The 21,293-nt window shown below is 37.4% G+C and overlaps 1 protein-coding gene across 1 annotated transcript; it reads left to right on the forward strand.

Moving 5' to 3' along the window:
• The first annotated feature begins 7,572 nt into the window (after positions 1-7,572).
• On the forward strand, positions 7,573-20,457 carry LOC131614089 (uncharacterized). The gene is made up of 7 exons (XM_058885718.1): positions 7,573-7,798; positions 8,466-8,590; positions 8,665-8,841; positions 9,012-9,081; positions 9,160-9,443; positions 9,792-10,025; positions 20,329-20,457. The coding sequence occupies exons 1-7, from the start codon at positions 7,573-7,575 to the stop codon at positions 20,455-20,457; spliced, it is 1,245 nt and encodes a 414-aa protein (XP_058741701.1).
• The last annotated feature ends 836 nt before the right edge of the window (positions 20,458-21,293 follow it).

Genomic DNA, 21,293 nt, shown 5'->3' on the forward strand with positions numbered 1-21,293 from the left:
AAAAGAATCCAACTCCTTGAAGAAAATCCCATCCAAAACCGGTCTAGACACTTCCGTTTCAGGAAACTTCAATTTAAAGTGGTACTGAACTTCTTCCCTCACCTCTTCAACCAATTCCAATAAACCTCTATTAGAATTTATAGGCCCAATATGGTACCTCCTCCTCCTTTATTTCATAACCCGGTGAAAGTACCTACTATTAGTTTCTCCTTTGTTAAGCCACTTAATCCTAGATTTTTGAATCAACATATTCTCCTTAATCTTGAGATTCAACCGAAATTTACTACTAGCCTTCTTAAATTTTTCCACTTCGTCTATCCCACCAACATCTTCATCTGCCCCCTCATTCATATCACCAACTCCCTCTTCTATCTCCAAATCAATTTTACCAAAAAACGTAGTATTCCACCACCTAAGTCTTCCTTTAAGGATCCGAAGTTTCTCTTTAAGAATATAATCGCCACGCCTACAACTTTTATAGCTTTCCATTAATTTTCCACAAAAGGAAGAAACTCCTTATTCGAAAACCATTCATTGTTGCATCTGAAAAGTTTCGGTCCTCAATTAGCTCGGTCCACCACCAATAAAATAGGGCAATGATCCGAGATGTCTTTATCTCTGATGTATTACACCACAACTCCCCAATCTCTAATAATGTTATCTGGCATCAAAAATCTATCAATCCTACTTTTAGCCTTCCCATTTCCACTAAACCAAGAAAAATTCTTACCTTTAGAAGGGACATCAAAATGGAAAATATCATAAATGAACTTTGAAAATTCCTCCATTCCAAATTACTTCCCATCAAATATCGACCTAATCTTTCCTCCTGATGCTTTACCGTGTTGAAATCCCCTCCTATCAACCATTCACCATCCAAAAATTTAGATTTTAGCCGCAAAAGATTTCTCCATAGATCTCTCTTAGATCCCAACGAACAAGAAGAATCAACATTGATAATGTAATAAACAGAATTATGCCATCTAACTTTTATCCCCAAGAAATCGTCGCCTTGAAAACTACATAAAGCCCCCACACTATTTTCCTTCCAAATAATAAGCAAACCACCCGACATTCCTGTGGAACCAGAAAAAGAAAACCCTATATCTTCATACCTCCAAAAACGCTTTACCAAAAAGTCAGATACCGTAATCAATTTTGTTTCTTGAATAAGAAAGATATCTTCCATCCCTTTCTTGATAATGTGAGTAATCCTCCTTCTCTTTATCCTACTACCTCCCCTCTAATATTCAAGGAACCCACTATCATTGGCATAATTTAGAAGACGCCTTCCCTCCTTCCCTTCTTTTCCTATCCTTCATTTCCATTTCAACAATCTTCTTTTTATAATATTTTTTATTATCCTCCACAACTACACCAAGGTTAGAAATAGCATTCCATAATTTATCACCAATATTGGAATCTAAATTACCCTGTATCCGAAAATTGCATCTCATTATATTAGATTCATCAGATTGGCTTCCATAACAGTATATCCCAACCTTATCTCCTCCATGTAAAGAATTATTAAGACTAAAAGGAAAATTCTGTGACAGCACCTTTTATCCATTGCGTGAGTGCCAAAAGATCCTTCATGAATACGTGAGTCGGCCTATCCAGGCGCGTGATTGTGATTTGAGGAGCTTCATTTGGAAACTTTACTTGATACATGGAAGCCAGAGTATGCAATACATCTACCATTAGATTTTCCTCACGAGGTATGTGATGTAATTCAACTTTGTTGAAGAAGGTCAGCAGTCTTTGAGCATAATCTCCTTAAGGAATTAAGCCATAATGACGAGTTTCACATTCTCCTTTGATCTGATTAATAACTAAAGCGGAATCTCCATATACATCCATAATCTTGATTCTAAGATCAATAACTTCCTCCAGTCCCATGATACAAGCTTCGTATTCGGCCATATTGTTGGTGCAGTCAAACATCAGTCTTGTAGTAAATGGTACGTGAGAACCTTATGGCATAACAATGATTGCCCTAATTCCTTGACCATATGCATTAACAGCTCCATCAAATATCAAAGACCATCGGGATTCAGGATCAGGCCCTTCTTCAGGTAAAGGCTCTTCATAATCTTTTGACTTCAAATACATAATCTCTTCATCTGGGAAGTCATCTTGCAAGGATTGATCACCATCGTCAATGGGTAGATAATCCAAATGATCAGCTAAAACATTTCCTTTGATGGCTTTTTGGGCACGATATTGGATGTCGTACTCCGATAATAACATTTGCCAGCGGGAAATTACTCTAGTCAAAGCAGGCTTTTCAAATAAGTATTTGATTGGATCCATTTTGGATATGAGATATGTCGTATGGGTAAACATGTAATGCCTTACCCGGCGAGAAACCCATACAAGAGTGCAATAAGTTTTCTCGAGCAGTGAATATCTTATTTCACAGTCGGTATATCTATTTTTTGCCAGATTTTGAACACAACGTGTACAGGAAACCTGTTTTTATGCAGATTTTTTGCCTCTTTTAACTTGTTTTTGATACTTCCTCTTCTCCTACTCCCTTCTTTTGATGTTTACATTGAATTGCAAGTTTAGAGGTCTAATTCCTCTTCAATTTTGGCTGTTTATAGGATGGAAAATCCTAATCCACAATATTAAGCGATTGAACTTGAAGATGGAAGGAACCTTTAATGTAATTCCATCTTTTCTTCTCTTTTATTTTGGTCGATGAAAATATTGAATATCATTGGAATTCTTTTGAGTTCTAAATGAAGATGAGACCGTTATGAGTTCTAAATGAAAATATTGAATATCATTGGAATATCATCGGAAAACGATCTACATATCGTTTCTCTCGCATGCATTAGCACACAAATCGTTATTGACCGGCCTTGTTGTAGGGTGACTTCTATATAAGTTACTTGGCGACTGCTTAACATAGCGCTACATTCCTTGTCCCGAATCAGAAAAAGATCAAAAATGGCAGAGAAAACAATTGAGCTTTCATTGAATTTAAACCCGAGTTCATCATTCACTCACCATTGATCTCTAAAAACTAACAATTGACAATTAACCATTAACTTTACTTTTTATGCTCTTTATTATATTGTCCTTTATCTTATTTTTTGCTTTATGCTTTTATTTTCTCATTTATCATTCATCATCTTTATGTTTATGCCATTTTTCCTTTTGTCCACTTGGACGTATGTTGATGTTTCTGCTATTTTTCTTTTGTCCACTAGGACCATACTTTACTTTTGTGCTTAAAACACTAATAACCAAATTGAACAATAAAACGACTTAAGGCTCTTTATGGACTATTGGTTACTATCCATAGCACTTTGGAGATCTGGACCTCTTGGACTTAACATCAGGATCCTTGTTACCTTGACACCTCTAGACCTTGTTATCTGACTATTATTCTGTCTGGAAGTCCTTGGAGTTTACTCCAAGGCGCTGGACTGTTTTCTCTCTGTGTATGCAGGTGTTTCTTTGAAATTCCTTGATGGTTAATTCTAAGGCATTGTCATAAGGAATTCATCTATACAGATCTATTACTCTGCCCGATTTTTGTCAAGAGCTATGATGCATTTTAAAGGCTTGGTGAAAGTTGTGTTAAAGATAATCAAGTTCATCTGGATCCCCAATTGGTTTCTTAGATTTTCAAAATCTTCTCCCTTTTTCCAAAACATTCTTATGTTTGTAAACTCTTTTCTAAAAAAAATATTTCTTTAAAAATATCTCTTGCCCTTGTTGGCTTTTCTTTCAAAGTCTAGACACAATTAATTTTTGTGGTGATTTGTGATACCCCACGATCTTGATATTGATTGATATGATGGAAACATTTCCACTTGAGAGAGAAAGTGGCATACTTGTTGATTTTATCCAAGTTGGAGCCCTCCTTTCATTTGTGACGCAAAGGATCCATCTGTTCTCATGTTTAAGATCAATGGCTGAGTATTCTCTCCTATGATGATAAAGTGTTTATTCCTTTTAAAAAAAACTTTTCCCTTTCAAGTGGAACTACATTAGCTCTGACCTCTCCAGTGCACCGAGGAGGTATGTAGGCACAAGATGTAATGTCTTGCTGGTCTTATTAAAAAAAACCCTTTCTTTTTGCACACAACATCTCTTTTACACAAATTTTCAAAAAGGTTACCATGGAGTACCGCAAATATGAGGGGTGCTTAAAACCTTCCCCTTATATAATCAACACTCGTACCTAAGATCTCTCTTTTTGTTGTTTTTGTTTCAAAAACTTCTTTTTGGGTTTATTTCACTCTTTTCCCATTTCCTTTGGAAACAATAAAGCGTGGTGGCGACTTGCACTGAAATAATGAATCGAGTCAATCCAATGGCTTCGGTCTCAAGTTTTCCCGTTACAACTAGACAGAAGCGTTTTGTTTCCAATCAATCCATTTTTTCTTAAATGCGAGAAAACGCCAGAATTCGGGTGACCCAACATTCTATGCCAATCCTTATATTGATGAGGAGAATTATTACAAGAAAAATAAACATTACTATAATTAAACTAGAGAGGAAACGATTGACCCACTTATGGCCCCCTCGCGATCACTTTCATCGGTACGTGATCTTGCACAAAACAACCAGCACGAGAGAAATAAACATTACAATTATTATCCACTAATTGTCCAATTGAAATTAAATTTGAAACAAGTCTAGGGAATGCAAACACATCCCGAAAAGATAAATTAATGTCACCAACAACACTTATAGGAAGAGTATTACCATTTGAAATCTGAATTTTTTCGGTGTCGTTGTTTGTTTGAACATTATGCAAATTTTCAAGGGTGCCAGTTATGTGATTAGAGGCTCTAGAATCAATAAACTAAGGTGGAGAGGAAGTGTTATAATTACAATGGATGCCTAAGGCAGAGAGTACCATTTGTTGCACAATTTTTGGAGTCAAGGCAGCAACAATAATGTTGGAGCAGCTATTTACGGTGATTTCCGGTAAACAACCGCTAGTCTTCCAAACTATAATAAATATGATTTTGTTATTCGCAGGATCGACTAGATTGATCATAGGACATAGTCAAAAAGGTTGTTATTCATGATAGTTTGAATTATGTCTATGGTTGGTGTGTCTCGAAATAAGAAATACTTAATCAAGGAAATAAAGATTAGCAATCACCTTGTTATACACGTAAATATAACATCAGCGAAAGGTAAGTTAAAGATAAAACATAAGACAAAACTGTAAAACTGCAAGAATCTTGAAGTGCAGAAAAGTTAAATGCTTCGAAAATTAGATGACATGAAAGTAAAGAGTGCAGGTATATAAATGACATAAAGTAAATGGAATTGAGTAATATCGAAAGATACTTGAATAAAGAAAAATACACATGTATTTAAAATGGTGTTGGTGTCATACGTACATTTCTCAGCGAACTCTTTCTCTTAACACTTGATACTTGAGTAATATGTGAGTGATTTATACAAAATGAACACATGGAATCCTAATACTAAGACCCTTATTTATACTAAATTTGACCCTAACGGTCCTACACTAATTTGATGCCACGTTATTCTTCGAGAATCCCTGGGATGCCATCTGTCTTTGTGCAGTTATATAAACTACTTCGAAATTCAAATCCTCCCTCCTGAATCCTCTTTCGACGCGTGGCAACGTAATCACAATCGAGAATGCCACGAAAACACGCTAAACTTCAGTTCTTCGCATATTTCGCAAAAACATCTAAGTCCCAAAGACCATTCTTTTCGAATTTAGCTTCGGCGCTCACTATCTTTGTTCCAACTTAAACATCATTCTCGAAGCATGGCCATCAGTAGCCATTTTTATCTTCAAAGATGATCATCAGTAACCATCTTCCTTTGAATTCCAAATCTTCGATGGACATTCTTCTCAAACGAAATCTTCAGCTAACAAATTGCCCCCAATAAATGCCTGTTTCGAAAAACAAGAGAAATAGGCGTTTCTTGTTATAATAAGATTTCGTTTTAGAGTTCCGAGACTATTGACTGACGTCATAATCATTTATGACTCTGTTTCCAAAACGTCTTGTCATTTTCAAAGATGTCTACTCTTAACTTACATTCCCACGTTCTGGTCTTACTTCATGATCATTACTCCTATATACTAGGAATAAATCTAATAACTATTCGACCGCCGTTGGATTAAATCAACGCCTGCCGCGTGTCTCTTGGCTTTTACCAAAAAGATTTGAAAGGGTTTCCGTTAAACCTTTAAATACCTGAACTCCTACCCTCATATAAATTTCACCTCTATTTCCTCATTCTTTCCACAGAAAAGAACGTCTCTGGTTACATTCAAACCCATTTCCCAAATCAGACTTACTCATGGCGTCTTCCTCAAACATTCTTCAACCCACTTTGAAACTTCAGAAATCTACACAGATGGGGGATCAAGAGTACATACCAAACCTAAATACTGCAGAAGTGGGCGCCATTTATGCTTCTCATGTAATCATTCCCTTTGAAATTTCTGGAAAAACTCATGCCTTCATGGGTCCTTTACCAAGAGAAACTAACTCCTCTTTGAATAAATTCTTTCATGCTTATTATAAAACTAGGCCTCTAGTTAGCAAGAATAGGATAGATGAAGATGGTCATCCAATCATAGCAGGTCATGACCGCGCAGAGGAAACTTCGACTGCGACCCTTTCAACCTTAGAGAAAATTAGGTTAAACTATGTAACCAATTTTGTGAAAGTCTTTAGGTCCATTCCTTTAGCAAAAGATCCTGAATTGTACTATGCCTGGCTAGCAAGGGTAGAAAAACAAAAGGCATCTTTCTGGGAACAATTAGGGATTTATGACCTAATTAAATTATCTAAAACAGGTCTAGAATATAACCAAACCATGTTAGTAGCGTCAGTCCACTTCTGGGATGCTTCCCATAATACTTTTCATCTTCCGTGTGGAATGGTCACTCCCACCCTTTTTGACATAGCCGTTATCACAGGGTTTCGACCAACCGGAGAAACCTTTGATCCCAATGTCATGGATACTGATACCATCAACTTTAACGAAGCGACGGTTACTTATACTGCTTTTATCCAAAAATACCATGACGAAGCAAATGCAGTAGTTTTGGACGAAGAACATATTGCTTTCCTGGGGCTATGGCTTTCGAGGTGCGTTTTCTGTTCTAGGTCTATACAGGTAGCAAAGAGGTACCTTTGTATGGATAATCAGCTACATGCTGGCAAAAGATTAAACCTAAGCCAGTTAATTTTAGGATTCCTCTATGAAAACCTTGGTGAGGCAACAGACCTCGTTAAGAGTTATAAATCAGGATCTCTGCTCTTTGCCGGTCCTTTCTGGTTTCTGCAATTGTGGCTCAATGCTATTTTCGAAGATCACCTCCCATTTCGAGGTATTGTCAACGAAGAAGATCCGAACATAAAAAATCGAACTGTAGAAGGAACACGGTTGGCTCTGCTCACTCCAAAATAAGAGACTGGGAAGCTTCGTGAACATTTTTTAGCATATACAATGATGTTCGCCCAACGTTATCAATTCAGCCCTTCGATGGCTCCATTCGTAAACAGGACAGTGGGTCCTGAATGGTTCACTCGAAAGTTTCCAGCAATGTCTCAGGATCAAGAGGTTGAATCCATGACCATTTGGGAAGCTTTTCTCACTCCAAGGCTATTCTATCACCGACTTCGACCCTCCAAGGGCCAATGTGTTCTCCTTGGCTACCAAACAAACCTTGTATCAAGACAGTTTGGATTAGTCCAGATGAAATCCAAATGCTTGTATGACAAGAGGAACCACATGTGTCTATACACTTTACATCTAACTGAAGAAGAGTGTGAGTCCAAAATTGCCAGATACGCTGGTGTTACCAATCTTTCTCCTATTTCTTTCGAACTTGCCCTTTATTCTACTCCAGATTTCCATCAATGGTGGACAGATTACTACACCACACAAATCTTTGATGCTGAGAGCCTTACTCGAGAACTAACCGCAGCTTTTGCTGATGTGCAGGAAAACTTTCACAAAGGTACTTCGACCCATATTAAAGAAATCCAAGCCTTTCAAAAATTCTTTGAGACTATCTACAGGCCTGATGATCTTAGTCGGACCGTTCGTGAAGCTGCAGTCATTTTATGCGAAAAGTTTTCTGCTAAACTGGATAAGTTGAAACTGCCCTCGTCTGTTCGACCAGAACTGCGTTATGAAGTGGCTTTCAAACTTAATCCTCCAAAATTCCCTCCACTGCCAAGTGCTGATTTTGGTGTGGCTTTAAGCCCTCCTTTCCCAGAATGGTTCATGTGTGGGAACGCTTTTAAAATTCTTCAGGAAAGCACTAAAAAACGCGCTGAACGAGTGGTCCCGACTAAGCATACCCTGGATACTTTCAAAGGACATCTTCATATAGATCTTGAACATGTTCGTGTCTTGGATCCAATACCTGAAGGTTTGGGTTTAGACAACTTTCGACTAACTTTTCTTTTTCGCTGAAATACTGATTCTAGTTTCAACTACAGCCGTTGCTCGAAAGAGAAAGATCAAAGAAGCCGCCGTTCAAAAGGATTCTGGAGTTTCGAAGAGCAACAAGACAAGTGGGAGTGATTCTACCACGATCGGCAAGAATCCCACGGTACATACGCATTTTATATTCCAACTTGTATATTCTATGGATAGTACTTACTTTGCTCAATTTATATTCTTCAGACTTCGAAACCTGCGGTACATTTGAAGCGAAAAGCTTCTCACACAGTTGTTTCAGAGGATGAAGACAAATATCCTCCTCGCACCAGGCAAGGACACAAGAAAAGACAGAAGGCTGTCACTCCTTCAGACAAAGAAAAGGGGTTTGGTTCTTCGAAGATTACTTCGCCAAGTGATAAAGTGTCTTCTGAAGAGTCACCCTGAAAGCCGCTAGTAACGTCCTCGTTGTGGAAAGCCATAACTCAAGTCCAGATAATATTCCAGCCAAGGTATTTGAATTTCATAACATAATTATTTCTGTAAATTTTTAACGTAAACGATCAAGTTGACATTTTACCTTGTAACTGTAGGACGATGCTGGCACAACTACTTCCAATCTTAAGGCTTTCGATCTCGCCATTGACTTTGATAATCTCCAAAGTAAGCGTATGTTCTTCTTTATGACGAATAATTTTTTTCTAACCGTTCCAACATGATTAATTCTAATTTTTGACGCAGATTTTTCTCAATACCAATCTCACGTGCTCTCCCCAGTCCTCGAAGATACTCAACCTCTTGCAACTATCATTCCTACTACGGCAGTTGAAGAAAGCCATTCAACTGATGATTCTCCTCCTACTCATACGAACGACAATATGGGAGAAGATCGTCAGGGTTCAGGTAGCGTCAATGCAGCTGAACAACCAACTGGTAGTGAAGATAATGTGTCTGAACAAAATGCTATGGAAGAAACCTCTAAATTGGCCAAAACCGATCTTCACGAAACTTTGACCTTTGGGACCGTAGTTACTTCTGGAACTACTTCGACGCCTGCCCCAGCAAAGCCTACCCCTACAGAATTGGAGCAACTTAAGCAAACTGATCCTCTCTAGCTGAATATTGATAATATTTCGTACTCTGAGCTCGAAACTTCTCTAGCTGTTCAGACATAATCTGGTGACAAAGAGGATACTTCTGGTCTTCTACATCAGATAAAGGAGAAGTTCTTCGAAACCAACCTTGTCGAAATTCTTAGTAAGGATCCTACCAAAGGTCATAGCTTGAACCAACTTTTGAAGAAGGTGGATCTACTTCTGGTTTCAAAAGAAGTCTCAGAGGTGATTGTATTGCTAAGCTCTCTAATCGAACAGCTTCAGTCTAACATTCTTCGGAAGCAAAATGTTGACGAACAACTCACTGCGAAGATGACTTCTCATAGTTCTTCATGGAAAGCTGCTACTGATGCAACAAAAAAGGGTGACGCCCTTAAGCTAAAGCGCTTGAAGAATCAAGAAGTGTATGACGAATGTGAAAAGAATATCAAGTCCTGGAAACAGGAAATTAAAATGCTCGAAGAGAAAATAAAGGAGGCTGAGTCTCGTCAGGCAACAATTCAGCAAACCAATCAGCAGGAATTAACTGAAGTGGCGCAGTCAGGGATCCAACACTTCGAGGCTGCACAGAAGCTAGTGCCAGAAATTGAAGAACTAATGAGACAACGGGCATTTCTTGATCTTCGTATGTCTTCATGGGAAACTCAGTATTCGAAGATAAAAGATAATCTTCCTAGGGATTTTAATTAGTTGCTTCGAACCTTGTACTCTCTTTTTGTGCTGCGCACTTATCTTTTCTTTGTTTTGTAGTCAGTTTCTCCAAGAATCTATATACGTGCAACTTTATCTGTCAATTTACCCACTTATTTCATTTTGCAATGGTCATGAGTAGCACTCTAGCATTTCTTCAAAGCTTGCCAAAATATATTTTTATTGCCACAGTAATCTTAATAAATGTAAGCACGTGACCTGACTATCCTTCGCAACCCTTTTAGCCTAGACTTGACGTTTCTACTCCCTTAGCCGTAACCAACATTAAGGGATGACGTCACTTTCTTCAAAACGTCTCTTTGAGACGTGCGTGAACCAGTTATTCATGATTACATCTCAACTTCCAAGGGCGGGAAACGACGGAAGCCATAACTTCTCTTTGGAATACCAAATGCAGTCTAATCAATCATTAAAATTGAGCCGTTCCTTTATTGCCCCAGGTCTATATAAAGGATTAGCATTATACTTCTTTCTTCACGCTTGCTTCAAAACTCTTGTCCAAAACTTCGTTTCTCTTCTTGCATTCTCTCAAACACAAAGTCAGAAAAACCCTTTTCAAACTTTTCTTCTCCACATGGCACTACCCCTCACTTACAATAACATTAGGGCTTGCATAAAAAAGGAGTTCAAACTCTCTGAAGAAGAACTTGAGGAAAACTTCATAAGCATCAGTGCCCTTTTTCCTAACCAAGAACTTGATTTCTACTATGAAATCCTAGAGGGACTTGTTTATCCCAACATGTTAGTAGACTTCTGGATGTTTGCGTCTCTACGTATAGATCCGGAAGGCAGAATCACTATAGTCTTTGAGGTTCGACGTTCCCACATTAGAATCAGTTCCTCCACCATCTCTAACCTGATGAGATGCAATAACTCTGGTGAGACTTTTGATGACAATAGCTTCAACATGACTACTCATCTTCTGTTGAGGACTCTTATGGATAACGATCCTTTCAGCGCCAAGGTCATCAGGGTTTGGCATCAACTCCTCGTGGGCAACTTTCATCCACGAAACCATGATCAAAACATCATCATGGTGGAGGATTTGGAATTTATCCTCTGTGCCCTCCGTGGGAAGAAAATCAACTTCCCTTTAATGATTTTCAAAGGGCTTGTTGAAGCAGTTTCTATGGCTGCTGCTCGTCAAGGGGTCGTAACCTGTCTTCCATATGGAAGGCTCTTATCTTACATATTCCTCAAAAAGGGAATAGTAAGGAAGATGTATAACTCTGGATCCATGGACATGTTCGAGGCAGAAAGCTTGCCCATGTTGCCCCTAGAGGGTTTAGATCAAAGGATCAACTAGGAGGTGGTTTGTTTTAGGTTTTAATGTTTTGGATTTTGTGACCTTCAATGTTTTGGGAACCACCTTTCTTGTAATGAATGTACTCCTTTGATATTAATGGAAAATATTTTGAAGTTTCTTTGTCTTCTTACTTTATTTGCCATACATGTTTGTTTGAATACAAAGCCATTTTGGTGTTAGTTCAACCATTTTGGCTTACGTAGTATACCTCAATATCTATGTTTTTGCAATCTTTACTTCGTGCATGCTTGGTTTGTATCTCTTCAGATACTTCCCGTTTACTCTTAGGATCCTGTGATCTTCTGTTAACTCTTCTATCTCGTAAGCGTTATTTGAGAATACTTTCAAGATTCGATAGGGTCCCTCCCAGTGTGGGGACCATTTACCAAGTGTTTGATTCTTTCAATCTATAGGTAAAATAACTTTCCAAACTAAGTCATTATTGATAAACGTTTTACCTTTCACCTTTTTGTTGTATGCTCTGGACACTCTTTCTTTTTGTCTTTTTATCATCTCCAATGCTCGAAGTCTGTCTTCGTCCAAATCTACTAATTCGTTCATCATCAACTCCCAATACATGTTAACAGGAATTTCTGCCTGTCTTTGTATCCGAACTGACTGCAAATATATCTCAACTAGGAGTACAGCGTCATGTCCAAATGTCAGTTGGAAAGGCGTAGTGTTTGTAGCTTCTTTTGGAGATGTTCGACAAGCCCAAAGCGCTTGGTCCAAGGTTTTGTGCCAACTCTTAGGCTTTTTTCCTACATGCTTCTTTGTGAGACCGATTATTATCTTATTCGCTGCTTCGACTTGTCCATTTGCCTGAGCATAGTAAGGTGTAGAAGTAAGAACCTTGAAACCCATTTCTTTGGCGAAGTCTTGCATCTTTCGCCCAGTGAACACTGATCCTTGATCTGTGGTTATACTTTCTGGGATTCCAAATCTGTATATGATGTGTTCAGGGCCGGCCCAAATAAGTTAGAGGCCCTGTTATAATTTTTTTAAATTAGGCCCCAATAATAAAAAATTAAAAAATAATTGTCATTTTTTATTTTGATTCTTATTTTGTTTTTTTAGTGTGTGTGAAAATAGAGAGATGAACAAGTAGTAGATTAAACATTTAAATCACAGGAGATGAACAAATAGTTAATTAAATCGTCAAATTAAAGGGGAAAAAGGATGTATCATTTGAAAACTAAATCAAATAAAAAATAATAAATAAATAAAAGTAAATAAGGGTTTGTGTAAATTATGAGAAACTAGAAAGAGGTGAAAATTAAAAAATTAAATAAGTAACTCTTGATACAAGGTGAATTTGATAGGATTAGAAAAAAAATGTAACTCATCATATAATACAAACCGTGATCCATCTCACAATCAATCTACCACAAAATAATAAGGAATTTTGAAAGAAAAAACAAGAAATATGAATAATTTTTATTTAAGATATTCTACCTAGTAAAAATCATGTAGCAATGAATAGGATATTTGAAACCATAATTAAGAGATATTAGTATTAGAAAACACTCTATTCAGTTACATAATTATTATAATCAATTTAAAAAATTTATTAATTAAAAATTCAAATTCTAAAGAACTTAATTGAAAGTGTTGTTAATAAAGTTAATAAATTCTATTTCAGCAAACTACCATAATTTTAATTTCATAGCTTCTCTTTTTCTTTTTTTTTTTTTGGTTTATCACCACCGGTTTAGCCCGGTTCGGGGGTCAGTTCTGGCATCAAGTGGTTCCAGCCCCCTCCCGATCATCATTGCGGGGGATCGAACCGTAGTTCGACTTATCAAATTTAGCACCAATCACCACTGAACCAACCAACGATTGATATAGCTTCTCTTGTTCTATATGAAAAAAATAAAGGTAGAGAAACAAAAACAAAAGTTCCACATTGAATATTTGTGGATATGTTTAAGGAAAAATAAACTATAATAACTCACTTGTTTCAATCATGATTGCCTCGTACAGTTTATAGCTCATGTGGGTCCGTTATAGGTATCTATGATTAGTTTAAAGTTTTTCAAATGCTAAAAGAATAAATTTAAGGCTCAGTTTATATTTATGGTAATAATGGGCCCTTGAAGCTTGGAGGCCCTGTTCCATAGAGCAGGTTGCACCTGCTTTGGGCCGGCCCTGGATGTGTTTCTGAATAAACTCAATCACAGCCTCTTGGTCCACATTCGCTAGCAATATCGCTTCGACCCATTTTGTGAAGTAGTCTATTCCTACTAGTATGTATCTTTGACCCTTAGAGGATTTAGGGTGAATTTCTCCAATCAGATCTAGTGCCCAGCCTCTGAAAGGCCATGGTTTTATTATTGAACTTAACTCATTCGCTGGAGCGTGTTGAATACCTGCATGCTCTTGGCATTCTTGACACCCTTTTGCGAATTCTATGCAGTCTTTTAACATAGAAGGCCAATACATTCCATATCGAAACAGAAGCCATTTCATTTTGTGCCCCGCTTGATGTGCACCACATGCTCCACTGTGTACATTTGAGAGAGCCAAATATGCTTCTGCTTCACCCAGACATTTCAACAAGACTCCTTCAGGAGTTTTCTTGAACAATTCGTTCCCCATAAGGAAATATGGTAAAGCTTTATACTTCACTTTTCTATCCGTGTCTGTCGAAGGATCTTTTAGATAGTTCACAATTGGACTCCTCCAATCTGTATCTGCTAAAGAGTCTATATTTAATACTTCAAACTCTTCTTTGCTGGCAAAACCTAATTGTGAATTCTCCAGGTCACTTGGGGAAAACTTGGTAGCCATTGCTTTTCCTCTTACTTCGATCAGTTCCTCTAATTTCTCTTTTGATACCCTGTATCCTGAGGCTAACTATGCCAGATCGTTTGCTTCCTGATTCTTGGCCCTCGAGACGTGATTTAACTCCACATATTCAAATTTTTTAAGCAACCTATTTGCTATGACAAAGTACATGATCAAGTTTTCTTTGATGCATTTGTACTCCTTTGTTAGTTGCTTAATCACTAGTTCGGAGTCTCCTTTAATTTCGACTCTGGTTTCCCCCAATTCTAACGCAGCTTCAAGTCCAGCAATCAGTGCTTCATATTCAGCTTCGTTGTTGGAGCATAAGGGACCTTCAATCTTGGACTTGAGCTTTGTTGGAATTCCATCAGGAGAAATTATCAACATTCCAACACCAGTTCCCTCTCTATGAGTCGAACCATCGAAGTATAGCTTCCAAGGCTTCAAGTCTACATATTGTTGAGGGTTCTTAACCACTGCATGGTCAACAATGAAATCTGATACAATCTGACCTTTCATTGCCTGAAGAGGTTGAAATATCAGTGAGTATTCAGTAAGGGCTAAAGCCCATTTGCCAATTCGACTATGCAATAGTGGCTTTGATAGCATATGTTTGATAACATCACAATGAGACGAAACATAAACATCAACTGGCTTTATATAATACTTAAGTTTGATACAAGAGAAATATAAACAAAGGCAGAGTTTTTCTATTGCGCTGTACCTAGTCTCTCTGCATCATTGAGTACTCTACTTAAATAATAAATGGCTCTTTCGATGCCATTTTCATCTTCTTGTGCTAACATACTGCCTATTGTATTATCTGAAGCCGAAATATACAGGCGCATGTGCTTCTTCCCATTTTGGGGAGACAAAATTGGTGGATGGACCAAGTATTGCTTGATTTTATCAAAAGCTTCTTGATGTTCAGCACGCCATTCGAACTTTCCTTGCTTGAGTCGAAGTAGAGGGGAGAAAGCTTACATGCGTCCACTCAAATTAGAGATAAACCTTCTCAAGAAGTTTATCTTCCCCAGTAATGACTGCAGTTCTTTCTTCGTGGATGGAGGCTTAGTTTCCATGATAGCCTTCGTTTTATTCTGGTTAATTTCTATTCCCTTCTTATGGACTACGAAGCCCAGGAAATCTCCAGCCTGCACAAAGAAAGCACATTTAAGGGGATTCATCTTTAAGCCATGTTTTCTCATTCTTTCGAATGATTGGCTTAGATGATCAAGATGATCGTAATCTCAAACAGATTTCACAACGATGTCATCTATGTATACTTGCATGAATGTTTCTATAAAATCATAGAATATAGAGTTCATTGCTCTTTGATAGGTTGCCACAACATTCTTTAAACCGAAAGGCATTACAACCCACTCATAGGTGCCTATTGCCCCTGGGCAACGAAAAGCTGTTTTAGACACATCTTCTTCTGCAATGAAGATCTGATTATACCCAGAGTATCCATCCAACATACTTAGGTATTCGAAGCCTACGGCTGAATCTACTAGCATTTCTGCCACATGCATGGGATATTCATCCTTAGGAGTTGCTGCATTCAGATCACGAAAATCTATGCATACTCTTAATGAACCATTCTTTTTTATAACAGGTACAATATTGGCAATCCATTCAACGTACCTTGTAGTTTGGATGAACTTGCAACATAGAAGCCTTTCGACCTCTGCTTTAATCTTTGAATGGATCTCTGGCACGAACCTTATAGGAGTCTGCTTTATGGGCTTCTTCCCTTCCTTTATTGGCAACTTTAGTTCGACCGGGTCTCTTCCTAAACCAGGCATCTCGTCATAATCCCAAGCGAAACAGTCTTTGTTTTCTTTTAACAACTTGATAGCTCTTGATTTCAATGCTGGGTCTAATTTCGCACTGACGTATGTTATCCTCTTTCGATCCTCGTCTCTAAGATTTACTTCTTCGAGTGGATCTTGAGCTAACATTTTTATGTTTGATGCCATTGGGTCCTTCTCGAATCCCAAGGGTTCTTCGTCGTAGATTGCATCTAACCTTTGACTCGAATCTTCTCCTGAGATGTCTTCGACTCGAATTGGATCTTCAGGTGGTTGAGGGATCATGTGTATCCCCGAATCTGTCGTTTCTTCCTTTCTTAGACCTGCATTAACCAACATGTTTGATAATTCGGCTTCGAGAGCCGTCTTTCTTTTATTCTCGGCTATATAAGCCGAAATCTTTTCAAAGAATGATGACTCAGACATCATCAACGTCGTCATCCCAGCCTATTGGCCGTATTGTTGGATAATGCTCTATTGGCGCGGTATCTTCTGGGCCGTCCATTATTTCCCTATTCCATTGGAACCCATTTGGGTGTAAAGACAAGTAATACAATACATTCTTGTTTGGGGTGTATATATCTTTCGCAGCATGGCAAGGTCCTATGTTTTCCAAGTTCCTATCGAAGTTAGTCTTACTAACTTGATTAACTTCAGCCATGTAATAACTCTGATCCCCCTCAATATTCTCTACTATGCCATCTTCTCTCCAAATGGTTAACCTTTGATGCATTGTCGAAGGCACAGCAGCAACTCCATGGATCCATTCCCTTCCGAGCAAGAGGTTATAATTTGCTTTTGCTGGTATGACCATAAACATAGTTGGCCTCGTGACTGAACCCACCGTTATATTTACTTGGACAACTCCCAAGGTTTGCCGTATTTTGCCTTCGTAGTTAGACAAAACCATGTTATGTGGCCTTATATCAGTATCAAACATACCAATTCTTTTCAGCATGTATTGGGGCATTAGGTTCACCGCTGATCCCCCATCTACTAAGACTTTGTTAATGCCAACGTTCTCAATCTTGGCTCTTATGTATAGTGGTTTCAAGTGATTCCTCATACCTTCACCAGGCCTTTCGAAGAAAGCGTTCTGATCTTCGACTGCTCCATTGTTCAGCACATAGTAACACACAGGTCTGTGTCTTGCCATTTCCTCCTCATCAGCTTCTTCACAATCTTCAACTTCTGTTTCTTGGTTAAACTCGTGAGGGAGTTCTGACACAACATTGCAATTGAGATTTATAGACGACACTCCGTCTGAGTCGAAATCATTTTTCATCCTATCGTCTTCCTTCCAAGGGCTGCAATGCAATTTTTCTTCTTCTTTCTCATTTTCAGAATCGAACAACTTACGCTCCACTGGAGGTTTGCTTGTCCTTGCCCCCTGCACTGGGATTTGATTGTTACTTGATTCTCCAGCCTCCCTTGGTTTGTATTCCCTTTGAGCTTTCTTCATCCTCTGATGCCTTCTCCATTGGGATCTAGACATAGGATTTTTACCTCTGTAGTTTTCCAACCTGTACATCTCTCGATTGGAATTCTGGAACTGTTTCCTATATGCCATTGCAGTTCTTCCTCATTGGTCCCAACTTCGCCATTTGTTGGTTCTGGCACCAGCTTGCATTCATCTATCCCTGGGTATGTCTGCAGGAACTTTGAATGTGACCCTTCGAGCTCTAGGGTGTGGGCTGTCAGGCCTCCTTGATGGGGTCCGGTTGTCGAATCCAAACAAGTTAGGACGAAGTCCCTGAGTCTCCCGAACCATATAAAGATACACCCTTTCGAATGATCCTACTAGCAGTTCGTCATAGACTGCACCACATCTAGGGCACAGTGCAACTTCAGAGTTATCGTTGTGACACCTGACCAAGAAACCAACCAAGCTTTCTTCAGACCTTGGGTATACTTTCAACATCAAGTTTCCTCCTCTCCAAGGTTGCTCCATTCTTTCTCGCAAGGCCCTCTTGAAATTGGGTTAAACACTTCGATTTGTCATGATTGAACATCTTGGGCACATCAACCTTTTTCCACCATTTTTTACATGGAAATCCCAGAGATAATCTTTCAGACTGTTTCCTCTTTGTGGGGTTTCGATGTTTCCTTTCTCCCTTATCAACCATTTTTCTAGTTCTTCGATTTTAGATAAAGGTCGTCTAACATTGACCATGTTAACAACTGCTGGAGGGGCTTCAGAAATCTGAATTTGTTGAAGTTTCACCCTGAGGTCTTTAGTGGCCTCACTGGTTTCTTCTTTCAAAACTTCAGTCGTCTCTGCATTGTAGGATTCTTCAACATCAGTATTGAAGACTGTATTGTTATTTAGGCCTTCAGTAGCCTGCTTTCCAGTTGACATCATTTCTGGTTCAGCAACTTCGACTTCAGACACCTCTACTATGTTGAGCGCGCGATTCCTATGTTACTCATCCCTCCCCTTTCACGGCGGCCACCGGCCAGTGCGATTTCTTTTGTAACTTACTTCCCCTCTTTCATGGCGGCCAGCGACGACGACTACAACACCCATTATACAACCAGTTGTGAAGAAAAGTGATATCATCTATTGCTCTTACCTCTTAAATGTAAGTTTATCATTTTTATTTTCTGAATAATAATATGCAATATTCAACCTCTAATGTTCATACTCATTTGCTAAAGTTTTCTCTCTTAGTTTCAGATCTGGATTTTACTTTCACTCTCAGCCCCAGCCTTTCTAGTTCTCACTTTCAGAGTTGCTTATTCAAGTATAATTGTCTCCTCGTCATAAGGTATTTTACTTATCTTTAACTTACAAAATCTGTTAATTTGAATTGAAAAAGTGATTGTCACTTTGTACATTCACGTTAATTTGTTTGATAGAATAATATATGATGTTTCCATATGTTTTATGATGAGACTCTTGCACATATATCCAAATACTTGAGTTGAATTGTAATTGTATTATTGATTTGGCTAATGTTTTGATGAATGGATAATTGTAATTTATTATAATGGAAATGCACTTAGTTATTTTGGAGCAAATTTTGTGTTTTAGTAATGGTTGCAGGTAGAATATTTTAGTCTCTGCCGGTAGAATATTTTAGGTAGTATGTGACAATAGTCATATCCAAGTAATTGCCTATACATTTAGAACCTTCATTTCCTAATAATTAGATGTCACCATATAAATAATAAAATATTTAATATATTTATATTTACTTAAGGAGTTGAAAAATTTTCATTAGGCAGTGTTGGAAATATTGTTTTTGCAAATTTTAATGGAAGAATTGTTTGGCAAACAAATACTTCAAATAAAGGTGTTGTTGTCTTTAGGTAACTCTTAAATGGTAACATGGTTTTAATTGATGATAAAGTTAAATTCATTTGGCAAAATAACATACACTCTCTTTGATAGAGGTTTTGATGAGAGTGAATCTCAATTACTAGAGAGATGTTGGAAATTTGGGCTTTGTGAGGATAATCAATGTGTTGGATGTCCATTAGAGAGTGAAATATTTGGTTGGGGCAATAAGTGTAGTCCTAAACCTTTAGAAGTGTGCAAAAAAAAAAGTGAGTTATTTCCTAATAGTAGTTTTTGGTTGGAATGATAAAGAAGTGATTGTGTCCATGTTCTCCACTTTGAGAAGGATCTGTTAGTAAAATAAATCATGAAGTGTGCAATGAATTTGTTATTGTGTATCATTTGTTGTTGTTGATAAATGTTATCTTTGAGATTTAGTGTGTTCTATGGCTAAATTAAATTTAAGCAGAAAATTTCAAGATACATATGAATCCAGTTGTAAAAACTTGATGCTTATATATTTACATATAGAGACACAAAGGCATCAGTTTATATTTAAAAAGGTTGAGAGTGAAAGTACCCAAATTTTTGCAACTTTTAACTGATATGCTATTGTTTGGAATTTTTTTTACTTGTGAATCTTTAAATATTTGGAACAATTATCAAGACCCATCTTACGGAATGCTAGGAGGCCAAATAGTAATTTTAAAAACTTTTGGAACTTTATTGTATTTACTATGAATTTTTGAATGAGTTGTGGTTTTTTTGCATGTTTTGACGATTTTTTATACAATTTTTTTATTTTGAAATTTTAGGTTTGATGGGATTTAATAAAATTTGCAGTCTTAGATGGACTGATTTATATTAATACATACAAAATTTTCTTCATATTTTTAGATTAGAAACATAGATGATCCTCAAGATCTCCAAGATGACAATGAGCTTCATTATGATCAAGAAGACGATGATCTTCAATATGATCAAGATGACGATTCTCACGATGATGATTTTCAAGATGATGATTAACGTGAATCTTAACACAATGAATGTGATGAAGACGATCATTGATTTAAATATGGACGATTATGTTTTGTTTTATATAGTTTATATTACATGGATTTATTTTGAAAATATTTGTTTTTACATTTGTAAGAGTTTATTACACTTCATCTTATTAATACTTCATATTGATATATTTTTAAATTATAAATTTGTTTATTCTCATTTAATTAATAATATTGACAAATAATTGATTAGAATAATGTGAAGGTATATCATAGCAAATGTATGACCATGTAAATGAATAGGAAATTAAATACTGATTATATATTTAAAATTCAATACCAATATATGTGAGTTGTTTTTCAATCTATAGGCAACACTTTTTTATGTGTTGCTTAATAAAATCCGTGGACTATTCCTAACTTTTAGGCGCGGTTATGTACAATTTGTTTAAATGAAATTATAGACTAAACTACGGTTTCACCTGTTGCCTATTAATAACCGTAGTCTTTTCAGGTTTTAGGGATGGTTAAGTGGTGTTGCTATTTAAAAACCGCGGCCTAAAAGTACAACCAAAATCGTGGACTTTTGATATTTAGGCTACGGTGTTTTAAATCTGTGGGTAGAAATACAAAAACCGCACTCTAAAGGAATAGGCAACGGCCGTTTATTCCACGCCTGCAAAACCGTCTCCTAAAGCTTTCTGCTACGGTTTTTACACTTCAGGCCGCGGTTTTTCGTTGTTGCCAGAAGTCATTTTTGTTGTAGTGTCAGCAAATTTCAAACGTCCATCTCTGATAGCATTCTGAATTAGATCCCTGAAAAGAAAACATTGTGAGGTTTTATGGCCTAAAAAACCA

The sequence above is a fragment of the Vicia villosa genome, linkage group LG6, assembly GCF_029867415.1.
Source record: "Vicia villosa cultivar HV-30 ecotype Madison, WI linkage group LG6, Vvil1.0, whole genome shotgun sequence".
Lineage (NCBI taxonomy): Eukaryota > Viridiplantae > Streptophyta > Magnoliopsida > Fabales > Fabaceae > Vicia > Vicia villosa.

Coding starts and splice junctions, on each gene's coding strand:
- LOC131614089 (XM_058885718.1), top strand. CDS start 7,573: ATGTCTCAGGATCAAGAGGTTGAATCCATGACCATTTGGGAAGCTTTT. Junction 9,082..9,159: donor TGACTTTGATAATCTCCAAA/GTAAGCGTATGT, acceptor TTTTTGACGCAG/ATTTTTCTCAATACCAATCT. Junction 9,444..9,791: donor AAACTTTGACCTTTGGGACC/GTAGTTACTTCT, acceptor CTAATCGAACAG/CTTCAGTCTAACATTCTTCG.